We start from the raw sequence: 13483 nt of genomic DNA, 5'->3' as shown, positions 1-13483 counted from the left end.
TATTGGAACACACAGACCTACTCGCTTTGTGCATACCAACGGACCGTGTTTGGAGCGAGGACATCAATGAGGAGCTAGGGAAAGATGGATGAAAGAAAGATGGTGACCACGGTCAACTCTGTTAGGCCCATGGTTTTTATATATTCAGCACTTCTATGTCTCTTAAGATTGACAGGTTTGGCTTTTAGCATTGCATTGTTGTTTAACAAAGTGGAACGTATGGCCTCTAGCCACTCAAGCTGTTTGAATGTCATCCGTAGCATTGGATTCAACAGGCTTGATATGGTGCTCTTGTTAGGTCACTGTAGACTGGATACTGTCTATTTTGGAAATTTAGAAAGTCAAAGGACTTAAATCAGCTGCAAGGATGGCTCTGTGTTCTTCAAGTAGACATTGAGTATTTATCTTGATCACAGTTGGCAAGAAAGATTTTTGTCTTTTGTAATTAAAAGGAGTGTTTGATACAGTAAAATGACAAAAATTAGCATGTATACACCATACACATCAAACCAGGAGTCCTCAGGAGCTGGTTAGTAGCCTGGCAATGTGAAGTGCTTGAGAATACAAGAAGGAGTGTCTGGGAGTCCAACAATTCCTCTGCAGTGCAATAAAAAAATGCATAAAAAAGGAATATGAGAGTAGGGCAGAATCCAATTCAATCCAATCTAATCATGTAGCTGAATAGTTGAGGTTTAAGAGTCTGTCTCAAGCTCCAAACAGTGGCTCTCTGGCAGTCCCACAATATGAACTCATAGACCCAGTGTTTAAAGCAGAAGTAGGCAATGTTCATGACCAAAAACAATGTTTAGATTATGTAACCATAATGTCTAAGCAAAGGCCCTAATGGCTAAGCAAGGACAGAGCTCAGGTTACTGTCTGTGGAGTTGCAAATGCTCTCCCGGTGTCCACACCCAGCGTTCCCTGGATAAGCTCCAGATCCACTGTGACCCTAACCAGGATGAAGCGGTTAGTGAAGATGAATAAATGAAAAGAGGTGGTTTCCTGATGTCAAGCATGGTTCACTTGCAGCTTTACATTCAGATTCTTAACTCAATATACAACTATAAGCCAGTAAAACAATTTATGGTAAGTATAAGACTAAAGAGCAAGGTCGCTTCAGCAGGGATTCAGTACAGGTTATACAATATAGAGTCCCTAATTGCTGTGTCAGTTCGCTTTGTTCAAGTGCATTAGTGTGCAACAGTAACAATAATGACTCTGACATCTTTTGAGTGGCCTTTTAATTTCAACATTAAGTGAGGCTGATTGCCTCTCCACAACACTGAGGACGATACCGATGCTCCGCTTCACCTAAGTCGCTTGGAGACAGTGTAGTGATTTAAAAACTAAGCTTTTTCATAACGCCAAGAAGAAAAATGCTTGCCTTTAAACAGTTATATATGGTCGTGTTGGATATGCTGCATTATGTATACTATTCATATTTTATGACCTGTACTAACCGCATTGAATTTAAAATCCTGTTCCTACATAAATAAAGGCTAAAGCGGTACTTCACTGCCTTTGCTGTCTTATTGTATCATTGTGTGCTTATGTTTCGACTCACATTAACTGAAAATACTTTGCACAAAAATGAAGCCATCTAAAGTAATTCTGTAGGATCCACAAGTCAGACAGCCACAGGATGGTGTAGTATATTCACTGATGGACAAAGTACTGAGAAATTACTGTATACTTAAGTGAAAGCATACACTCACAGAGCACTTTATTAGGAACACTATACTAATACGGGGTAGAGACTCCCTTTGCTCTCAAACCAGCCTCAATTCTTCATGGCATAGGATTCCACAAGATGTTGGAAATGTTCCTTTGAGATTCTGGTCCATGTTGACATGACTGCATCATGCAATTCCTGCAGATTTTTCAGGTGCACTTTCATGCTGCGAATCTCCTGTTCTACCACATCCCAGAGGTGTTCTATTGGATTCAGATCCGGTCACTGGGAAGGCCACTGAATAACACTGAGCTCACTGTCATGTTCATAAAACCTGTTTGAGATGACTTTTGCTTTGTGACCTGGTGCATTATCATACTGGAAGTAGCCATTAGAAGTTGAGTAAATTGTGGCCATGAAGGGAAGAACACGGTCAGTAATGATACTCAAATAACCTGTAGCATTCAAGTGATGATTGATTGATATTAACAGGCCCAAATTGTGCCAAGAAACCATTCCCCACACCATTACACCACCCCCACCAGCCTGGACTGTTGACACAAGGCAGGTTGGGTCCATAGATTCATGCGGTTGGCGCCAAATTCTGACCCTACTATCTGTGTGCCTCAGCAGAAATCGAGATTCATCAGACCAGACTATGTTTTTCCAGTCTTTAACTGTCCAGTTTTGGTGAGCTTGTTCCCACTGCAGCCTCAGCTTTCTGTTCTTGGCTGACAGAAGTGGAACCTGACGTGGTCTTCTGCTGTTGTAGCTCATCCGCCTCAAGGTTCGAAATGTTGTGCATTCTGAGATGCTTTTCTGTTCACCACAATTGTACAGAGTGGTTGTCTGACTTACTGTTGCCTTTCCGTCAACTTGAACCAGTCTGGCCATTCTCCGTTGATCTTTCTCATTAACAAGGCGTTTCAGTCTGCAGAACTGCCGCTCACTGGATGTTTTTCTTTATTACACCATTCTGAGTAAACTCTAGAGACTGTTGTGTGTACATCCCAGGGGATCAGCAGTTATAGAAATAATTAAACCAGCCCATCTGGCACCAACAATCATGCCACGGTCAAAATCACTGAGATCACATTTTTCCCCCATTCTGATGGTTGATGTGAACATTACCCGAAGCTGCTAGCCTTTATCTGCATTATTTTATGCATTGCACTGCTGCCACACGATTGGCTGATTCGATAATTGCATGAATGAGTAGGTGTACAGGTGTTCCTAATGAAGTGTTTCGTGGGTGTAGATTTTAAATGTACTTTAAAATTTACTCAAGCATTTAAAAGCAAAAAGTAAATGGATTTAACTGATGAAATTAAGTTAACGCCATGTTTTCATGTGAAAAGTACCTTGCTCAAACTATCTAAAACTATACTAGAGCAACTACATTTTTTTGCCTGAAACAACATTCAAACTTAGTTTGAAAGTTTGCAGTATTTACCATTAGAATGAGAACTAGAATTTGACTTGCTGCCTAGCCGATTATGTTAGCTACTGGTTTCAATGCTAGTCTATCCTGGCATTAGCAAAGAAAACAGGCTTAGTTAGCTCATATTAGAAAATTAGCTAAACTTACCACAGAATGCTTTTGCAAATTAAATGGAGTTCATGCCTTCTATGGAGGTAAAGGAGATACCTCATTTTATAATTTTTTTTTTTTACTCCAGCATATTGAAACATTTTAGTGAGGTAGAGCCAGAGGTGCTCATCCTCAACATCAAAACTGCAGTCCAGTGGATTATCCATATTTAAACATTCACAAATATCTATAGCACTAACTACATTATGTAGCATGAGAAGGTCTTGCTCAGTCGGAGAAGGTCACTGATGAATTGGCATGATTCTTGATAGGTTTTTTTTCTACATTGATGAACTTGATTGGATTCTTCAAACTTAAACGATTAGATGCTAAACTGAAAAGACTAGAGGATAAACTGAGCCCATTCAATTGATGTATAGCATACAATCACTGGCTGGATGAGAGAAAAAGAGACCTTCGAGGTGTGTAACGAGTATTTTGAAAGTCTAAACAAAAATGTAAGCAGTAAAAAAGTACATTTGTTTTTCTTGGAAAGGTAACGTAGTAAGACAACACATAATAAATTTCAATAATACTCAAGTAAACTATGAATATGCCAAAATGCTACTTAAGTATAGTAATGAAGTTACTCAAGTATTGTCCACCCTGAGTATGTTGTTGTTGTTCCTCTTTCGGCTGCTCCCATTAGGGGTTGCCACAGTGGACCTCTGGTCCACATAATTGATTTGGCACAGTTTTTACGCCAGATGCCCTTCCTGACACAACCCTCCCCAATTTTATTTGGGCCTGGGACCGGCACTGAGAGCGCACTGTTGCATGCAACCCCAGTGGATGGGGCTGGTTCCCTGGCCAGGAATCAAACGCGGGCCGCAGCGGTGACAGCGCCGAGGCCGAACCATTAGTCCTCCAGTGACCCATTATCCACATTATCCACCCTGAGTATACTAAATGATAATTGCTGGATATTACTACACTCACTGGAGTACACGACTATATGAAACAGTTGTGAATTTTTAATAAATGTCTACACAACTACAGTTGTAAAAGTACTGTTGGTAGGGCTGTTTACAGTGGTGTGTTTTTCTCTAGTGCTTAGGTACACTTGGTATCTTTTGTACACTTTGGTTTGGAACTTAGCTGTGTAATTTAGCTACAGCTTAACAATTTCCACTAGAAATTCCAAAATAATTAATATTGCATATTGGAGTATACATGATGGACTTGGGAATATGCATTTTTATTGACATATCAACATTCAGTGTAGCGTCTCGGATGTTTTGATGAGTCTGTGAAATGTCATTAGAGGATGGTGCAAACTGTCACTGATACTGACATGCTAAAATGTGTTTAATGTTGAAATTTGTTAAAGCCTTGAAACTCTATTATAGACAGGTCAGGTTTAAGAGTAGTGAAATAATGAACTGCATCTCAGAGTCACTCCTGTATGGGGAAAAAGTAAAAATCATACCCTACAGAAAAGACTCTATCAAAGCCTTATCTCATGTCTAAAAAAGGTATATACGGGTCCTGCAAAGGACTTTTAAGTAGTACAGACAAGTCTGTCCTATAAATAGTAGCTGAAAGTCAGAGAACCTGGTCCCTGAGTGGGAAAATTGGCAACAGACGAGGACGCCTCAAACTGGGACACACTTAAACCACACTGTGACAGTCAGGCCATTTTCTCTCGATCTAGAGAGAGAAAGATTTACATACAGTGTAGTGGTGCAGTGCATCATTAATGCACAAACCTCTAGAATTTGATCATTTGATCCTGATATTGATATTGATTCCTCTGCAGCACACCTTTTTTTTTTTACTCAGGTTTGAGAAATGTCACATTCAGCATGCAGCATTCTTGACAGCACGTTCACTGTTTTGCTTTTTTTGTTTTTTCAGCATTTTTCTGCCACGTGATACTAACCCTTAGTGAATTTTCTTTATAGGCAGCGAGTCTTGTACAGCCCTTAGAAAATGTGCAGGTGTCAGACGGAGATTGCCATCTATACAGACATTTACCCTGCACCAAAAGTGCTCAAGGGGTGCATAATTTCAAAGGCTATGAGCCCGTAAGAGGCCCAAGGGGACCCCCTGAATGAAATTTGGACAATAATGCTGATGGTCCCATGCATTAAACTATCTGATGGTCCACAGTTCCTACACTTTCCCCAGCCCTGCACATGCACTGTAACTGCACAGACTCACTAAATCTGTTCAGGATCACCAGGGGACTTTATTCTTATCTGTACCAGGCCATTGTGGCTACAGGTTTTCATTTCAGCAATGTAAATCTAATAATCCTTTGAAAACCTAGATCGATTGATTAAACAGCTGAAATCAGATGTGCTCCTGCTTGAATGAAACCCACAGCGGCCCAATGCAAATGTGAATAAATGGCACTTGTGAAGTAATAATTGTGTCAAATACACAGGTTTCTGCAAAACCCATTGCCCTACAGAGTTTTTTTTTTCTTTCTAACACACAAAAATTAGCCCATGCTGGTTTTGGTAATGAACTGACAAATTAAATCAGGTGTATCACATGAGGTAAAATGCTAAACTCTGCCTTGCTGAGAGCCTCCAATAGTCCAAAAAAAATAAATAAATAAATAAATAATAATTAAAAAAAAAAAACAAAAAAAAACAGTCACCTCCAAATATATCTGCAGGATTACAAACCCCGCCCCTTACCAGGTAGCCCCACAACAAATAGGGCTAGGGTTATGGTTAGGGAAATTGACGTCATCATTCGGCGCCTATCTTTGGGCGGGAATGGGAATGTTGTGTAGTAGGAATGTTGATTTGCTAGTAGGCGTTCCTTGTAGTAGCCGTTCCTTGTAATGGGCGTGGTTTGTAGTCTCGCAGGACGCAGACAGACCCTTCTCGTCACCTCACGTATTTTTGTGACGCTCTTCTACAGCCACCTGGTGGAGACCTAAATTTACAAATCGCCTTTCCTGCAGATTTGGACCTTGCAGGGAGCCGTAGTAAAAGCGTCCTTGGCGCTGGAAGAGATGTTAGCAACCAGCAGCCATTTGAGTGTTTGAGTCTGTACAGCTGAGAAAGCGTGTCTGTAATTGTAATGTTGTGTGTTTTGTTGTTGTTGTTGTGAAGATGACCTCAAATAACCCCTCCGTTTTTCTTCTCATGGTCAATGGGCAAATTGAAACAGCTAATGTAAGCTACTTGCTACATGGTAGTTTGGTTTGTTAGCTAACAACACTGCAAAATGTTTGTTTGTTTGTTTCTCTCTTCTAGTTCCCGGAATATGATGACTTATACTGCAAGTATTGTTTTGTATATGGACATGACTGGGCTCCAACAGCAGTAAGTGGAAAAAAAATAACAAAAAAACTCTTTCAATTAAAAAATTTAAGCTTTCATTAGCTTTAACATAACAGTTTATCCCATTCATTAATGCACATGATGGCATTTAGGATATTTGTTGTCTGTGTGTCTTTATGTTCTTATCTGCAGGGACTTGAAGAGGGAATATCTCAAATAACATCGAAAGGAAGGGATTCCTCTCAGAGCCTGGTGTGGAACTTCCCCCTGGACATCACTTTCAAAAGCACCAACCCTTTCGGCTGTATGTCTTCCACATCTCTCTTACTCCATTCCATCACCTCAGTGTGTGTAGGAATAAAACATGACGGGACATGCTCTCACAGGAAAATAATCAACGATGAGGTGGTGTGATGCTGTTACCACCCCGAGGTTGATTACTATCCTGTGACAGGACGTCCTGCAGTGTTTTATTCCTCTTATACCACAGCAGTTTTATTCATTAAAGAATGACACGTCATACATTTTTATCAGTTTATAGTCGAATGATAATAGATTATAGTTTAATGCTGCACATCAGCAAAACATGTTAGTTCCTGTTATCATTTACGTTTTTTTTTCTTTTCAAATCAATGGTTTATTTAACGTCACAACTCGCACAAGAAATGCAAAGAATAGATTAAAAAAATAAAAATAAATAAACACAGGAGTAAAAAAAAAACTATATATATATATGTAGGAGTTTATAGCACTAATTCCAAAGTCACAAGTAGAAAAGTATTTAAGTTGGATAAAAGTTCAATTCTTTACAGCAGTCCTTAGTCTTTTTTCTTTTTTTTGCCTTGGTGTTCCTGACGCCTTCCAATGCTTCAAGATACAGATAATCCTCGAAGCTATAAACAGTCTTCCGCCCACCAGTCTCTCTTTTTCTGTATCTTTACAAAAAATACGCAGCATGTCATGTTACTGAGTGGAAAACTTGCTGACTTTTGCAAACACTGACACTGGAGACTCCTTCCATAAATATTAAATAGTCTCCTTACACAAAGTTTCACCACATCAACACTTATACATTTTCTTTGTTAAAGAACAGTGCTTTTTTTTTATTTTTTTTTATTAGGTTTAGATTATGTGGAACATCTGCCATACAAGTCCCTGTGAATTAGCTGTTACTGTAGAGATTTACTATATAAACCTGTGACTTGCCTCATGGCCAGAATTGTTGCCAGAACTGTTGTTATAGAAAATTAATCAACACCATCTGACCAATCAGAATCAAGAATTCAGCAGTGCTGTGGTATAAGACGATATATTGATATTACAATACGTTATTATGGTTCACTCTTCTGTGTATCATGGGTATTATCACTGTGATGTGTGACTGATTAGAGCTTAAAATTTTTGTTTTCTCATTAAATACTCTCTATAGTTCATAGATGGCACCTTTTTATAGAAAAAAAAAAAAAGATTAGAGAAAATAAATATTGTGAATCATGAAAGTTCACACAGAAGTAAAGTTTTAGCATTTTAATGTCTGTTACCCCAAAAGATTAAAAAAAGGGAAAAAATACATTTATAGATTCCAGTCAAATTCCATTAAAAGAGACCCTGTCTACCACAAGATTTATAAAATAATCTACTTATGGAAAAAAAAAAAAAAACATTACTGCCAAATTTGGAAAAAAAATTATACATTTCCAGTGGGGAAATAAATTCTCACTTTGATCATCAGCATCCTCCACCTCAGTCTCTGTCATTCCCGGCATTTAAACACGAGCCCATTCGCCGTCTCTTCACTCGACTGATCGCTGTTCATGCTAACATCAGTGGGGAAATAATCTCTCATTAAATCAGTCTGTTCTGTTTTGTTAGCTTGTTATTAATGTTTTTATGAGCTCATTTAACCATTTGTCTGCTGTCATCAGTGTGTAAGCGCTCTTCTCTCTTTTTGATGATGTGACAGCGCAGGAGCAAGACAGACAAACCGACAGCTGGTATCTGATCCCAAACTCAGTTGATTATACTTAGGATTAGAATATATGCAAAAACTTGATCAAAGCACAACATACACTTTGTAAGAAAAGCACAATTATCTAGCAAGATTTTAGACATCTTTATGCAGTCTGACATAATTTACCTCCGTGTTTGTTAAACTGGCTCCTTGCACATCATGACAAGCCTTGTGTGTGTGTATGTATGTATGTATGTGTGTGTGTTATATATATATATATATATATATATATATGATTTTATATATAATCACACACACAGTATATATAGTTTGTCTCAAGCACATTTGTTAATGAAGAAAAGGACTTGATGTGGACCAGTATAAGGCCTCTCAAGAGTAAATTTCTGGTCTTAACTACCAAAAATCTTCAGAAATCAGGAAGTTTATTCCTAAACCTAGGCCTCAGAATAAGCGTAATCTACAAACTTTCTTTGCACAATTCTTAAGTAGCCGAGTATTGAGTGATTCTCAAACTGTTAGAGTAGCACAAGGTGGCAGCACTGAGACAGAAAAGACATCTGCACACAAAAAGAGGTGCAACTACAACTGACTAATGATGCAGAACTCAGTGTGAGGTATCATATTACTGATATATAGTTATCACCAATGATAATGACATGTTGGTAATCAGATTTAATTAGTAAGCAAATATACAGCAACACTATAAAAAAAACAATGAGATGATTGCTGAATAAGGCACAGCATCTGGCTGCTCTGTTCATTTGATCCCAAGATTAAAACTTGTATTATGTGGATTATAAATATGAATGAACACATTTCACATATAAAGTGAATCTGTTCTTAGCCAATTATTGAGTGTTCAGCTACTATGCTGCAGGATCATGGGTCCATTTAGGCTCTGAATGGTGATCTCAAAAGCTTGAAAAAGATACTTGTAGATGTTGTGAAAGCTTCCCTGGTCCTCTCTATAAACCTTGGATGTTTAAAAGTTACAGAGTCACTTTAAATAATGAGCCCTTAATGTTGCAGAATGGGTTATAATGGGTTCAGTGTGTTCACAGTGAAAGCAAAGTATCTGTGAAACCTTAAAACACTACAACACACCCAGAAAGGTTGTTTGGTTTGGATACCAGCTGTGGTATCTCCACTCCTGAGAAAAAAAAATGGGCCAAGCACAAAATGGCAAATATTAAGCTTTTAATGGTCTTAACAACAAATCATTGGTCAGTAAATTAGCAGGAATTAATCAAATGCACTCCTGAGAGCTCCTGTGCCTCCATTTGCTCGTTTCCTTTTGCTGCAGTGAACTTTGGGGAAAAGCAAAAAACAGGGAAATTCACTTCTATAGTCTTTTTGTAAGCAAAGGTAAAATCATGATGATGATTTAAAAGTTTGATGTAAAATTCAAACAAACACATGTCTGGGTGTACAAAATTTTCCAAAAGTATCTTCTGGGATTTTTTTTCTTCTTAAAAGATTAGTGATTATTTGGTTATCTGCCACACGTGATGCAGCTCATCAAGAGCCACAAGGCTTAAACATTTAAAGAAATCAAAGGGGAAATCTCCCATACTAACTTCCTTTATCTATTTGTTTAATTCCTGCTATCAATGATTTATTGTTAAGACCATTAAAAGCTTAATATTTTGCCATTTTGGACTTTGCCCATTTTTTTTTGCACAGGAGTATAGACAGCCTGATAGGTTGATATTTTTGTTTTCTGTACACTGGTTTTATTTTAGAATTTTATTACATATAATATGTAAAGTTTCTTGCATTAAACTGGACGATAGTTGTGCTGCCTGTACAATGTGTATTCGATGTTTTACCTAGAAGTAATCTAGCTTTTTTTAACCTACATGTCATAAAATGCTTACAGCTAACAGTTTTAGTCTCAAGACTTGCATCAAATGACTTGTGAAACATCTCTATACCACCAAGGTAGCTCTGGCCACATAATTTATAGCTCAACAGTAAGTCATCCAGGTATTAGATGCACTGGAAATATTCATGTTTTCACATACGGTGTACTACAGCCTGCTTTTGGGCGTGTCTAGCATAAGTAGTATGCATAGTATGCCATTTCAAGCACAGCCAATGAGAACCGTCTGGTGTAGATGTTTTTAGGGCTGGGCGATGGCAAAAATGTAGACTGTCTGCACATCGCTGAGGACCGGTTTGGGAAACCTATTTATAATCATCATAATTATAACAACTAAACAAGTTTCTAATATTTGCTCATGAAGTTTTATTACGTCTTCCTCATACTACACTGCAGCTCAGAATAAATACATATGGGTGTGTTTCTCTGGTGTGCGATTATTATTATTATTTTTCTTTTCTGCCAGGGCCTCAGGTTGTGGTGAGTGTGTATGGGCCAGACACATTCGGAAATGACGTGGTCCGAGGTTACGGAGCTGTGCATGTCCCCTTTACCCCTGGAAAGTGAGTGACTGTCATGCTGAGTTTGACTGTCGTGACCGAGTTTAGGGCTGTAAAAGCTATCGTTTGTGAATCATTGCTCAAATATTGGCCAGTACTGATGACACAAATGAACCATTCTGATTATCTTCAGATGAACATGTCAGATCGGTTTTTGTGTGTTTTGCTGAATCATGGTGTTAACAAGATCCAACATACATGCCAATCATTAGCAAAGTCACATCCCAGAGTTAACAATGTTTTTCAGTAAATATATACGATGATGAACTACTGTTCCAGGCACACAAGGACGATCCCGATGTTTGTTCCTGAATCCACATCGAGGCTGCAGAGATTCACAAGGTAGTAGAACCAAACAGTTTTTGACCTACAGGCTCTTTAGATGTATTCACTGGTCCTGTTATCCTCACAAATTATGTACAGTGGGGTCCAAACGTCTGAGACCACACTGAAAAATGTTTGTTTGTTTTTTTTCTTCTTTTTAAACTGGAAACCAGTTTTAGAAATATTATAGATTCAGTACTACACACTGACCATGTTAACATATTCACTCTTATCCCTTCCACTCGAGCCCATGTGCAGACATTCAGTCAGACGGATTTGATCGAACACGAATCGTCAGGTTTTATACAAACTTGTGGAGTCCATGCCAACGAGTGCACGCTGCTATTAAAGCATTAAAGCAAAATGAGGATGTGTCAAATACTAAGAGATTCTGAAATTCGTGTAAATATTTTCTAGGATTCTGCTTTTCACTCATGTTCTTATACTGATAATATAATTTGTAAATTAAATTTAAAATTAAATTAGAAAAGAATGCAAAATAGGAGCGTCTCAGACTTTTGGACCCTGCTTTATGAAATGAAAAATAAGGCATTAACACAGTTGAGTGCAACAATTACACTTACATAGAAAAAAAGAAGCCAATAAGACATTTATTTGTGGGTTTTACATATGAATGCAAAGTTACTAGTAGTGTACATTAATAGTGTGTGTTAAGTGTAAGCTGGTGACCTTGTCTTGTATTTAGTTAAACAAAAACACTTTTTGTTTATTCTCCCACTTATTTTTCTTCCACTTTACAGTAGTGATTGTTTTCACTGTTGGTACATTGATCTTTTTTTAAACCCTTCTCCAGCTGTGTGAAAGGTCAGACTTGTCAGTGATGGGTGTTGTGGAATCTGTTTTCCTTTCCTTACTCTATTACTCACAGCACCCTGCTTGAGAATTTGAGCCTGATAGTTATATTAACATCTACCCATGCCTTAAATAAGACTTAAAGTAAACATGGGAGTCATTAGAGACCTTAATGAGGCACAATTATAGTATATTAACCAGAACATGTCAATGGGGATACCTTTAAGCCTACCAATAAATATCTTAGACTGAACTGTAATATTTAAGGCATGTGGTAACAGGTTTTCAACAGGAAACACCAGTGAATGTACACTGAACTGATCTGTAAATAAACCATATAGCAGTTACACTATATGGCCAAAAGTTTGTGGACACCTGACCATCACACCCATATGTTGTTCTTCCACAAAAACTGTTGCTATGAAGATGGAAGCACACAATTGTATAGAATGTCTTTGTATGCTGTGGCATCACAATTTCCCTTCACTGGAACTAAGAGGCCCAAACCTGTTCCAGCATGACAATGCTCCTGTGCACAAAGCGAGCTCCATGAAGACATGGTGTGTGAAGGTTGGAGTGGAAGAACTCGAGTGTCCTGCACAGAGCCCTGACCTCAACCCCACTGAACACCTTTTTCGATGAACTGGAACACCGACTGAACCCCAGACCTCCTCACCTACTGTAACATCAGCGCCTGATCTCACTAATGCTCTTGTAGCTGAATGAACACAAATCCCCACAGCCACACTCCAAAATCTAGTGGAAAGCTTCCCAGAAGAGTGGCGCTTATTATAACAGCAAAGGGGGAATAAATCTGAAATGGGATAAATGTGAATTGGTCAGGTGTCCACAAACTTTTGGCCATATAGTGTATCTACCTGAACGAGAGCTTATCAAATTAAATGTACTTTCTCGTCTGTAGCTGGTTGATGGGCAGGCGTCCTGAGTTCACGGATCCTAAAGTTGTCGCACAGGGAGAGGGAAGAGAAGGTAAGTTCAGTTATAATGTCTCACAGAATTGTCACCTATAATGTGATGTAGCATTTGGTGGGAACGCCGAGTGATGCTGTATTTCTGTATCTGCAGTAACCAGGGTTCGCTCTCAAGGCTTCGTAACCATCCAGTTTAACGTTGTTACCAAGGACATGAAGAAGCTGGGATATGACATCACGCCCACAGAGCAAACGTCAGCCACTCGCCTGACAGGAACCTGATGATGCCACAACCGTTACACTCTCGTTAAACCGTGTTTCATAAATGTACAGATCTAATGTTTTAATATTCAACAGCTTTTATTGCATAATTAGCATCACGTTTATTGAACCTACAAAACCAAGAAAACATTTTGTCTATCCTGTTACTTTTATATATTTGTAATAAATTTCTCCAGCTGTTTTTGTTGTTTTGGCTTTCACATTTTGGACACA

The 13483-nt window shown here is 38.5% G+C and overlaps 1 protein-coding gene across 1 annotated transcript; it reads left to right on the top strand.

Moving 5' to 3' along the window:
- The first annotated feature begins 6022 nt into the window (after positions 1 to 6022).
- Positions 6023 to 13451, top strand: b9d1 (B9 protein domain 1). The gene is made up of 7 exons (XM_026929590.3): positions 6023 to 6397; positions 6479 to 6547; positions 6698 to 6809; positions 10826 to 10922; positions 11199 to 11261; positions 12979 to 13046; positions 13143 to 13451. The coding sequence occupies exons 1-7, from the start codon at positions 6335 to 6337 to the stop codon at positions 13268 to 13270; spliced, it is 600 nt and encodes a 199-aa protein (XP_026785391.2). The 5' UTR covers positions 6023 to 6334; the 3' UTR covers positions 13271 to 13451.
- The last annotated feature ends 32 nt before the right edge of the window (positions 13452 to 13483 follow it).

Source organism: Pangasianodon hypophthalmus, chromosome 23, assembly GCF_027358585.1.
Source record: "Pangasianodon hypophthalmus isolate fPanHyp1 chromosome 23, fPanHyp1.pri, whole genome shotgun sequence".
NCBI classification, from domain to species: domain Eukaryota; kingdom Metazoa; phylum Chordata; class Actinopteri; order Siluriformes; family Pangasiidae; genus Pangasianodon; species Pangasianodon hypophthalmus.
This window is presented reverse-complemented; position numbering and strand designations above follow the sequence as displayed.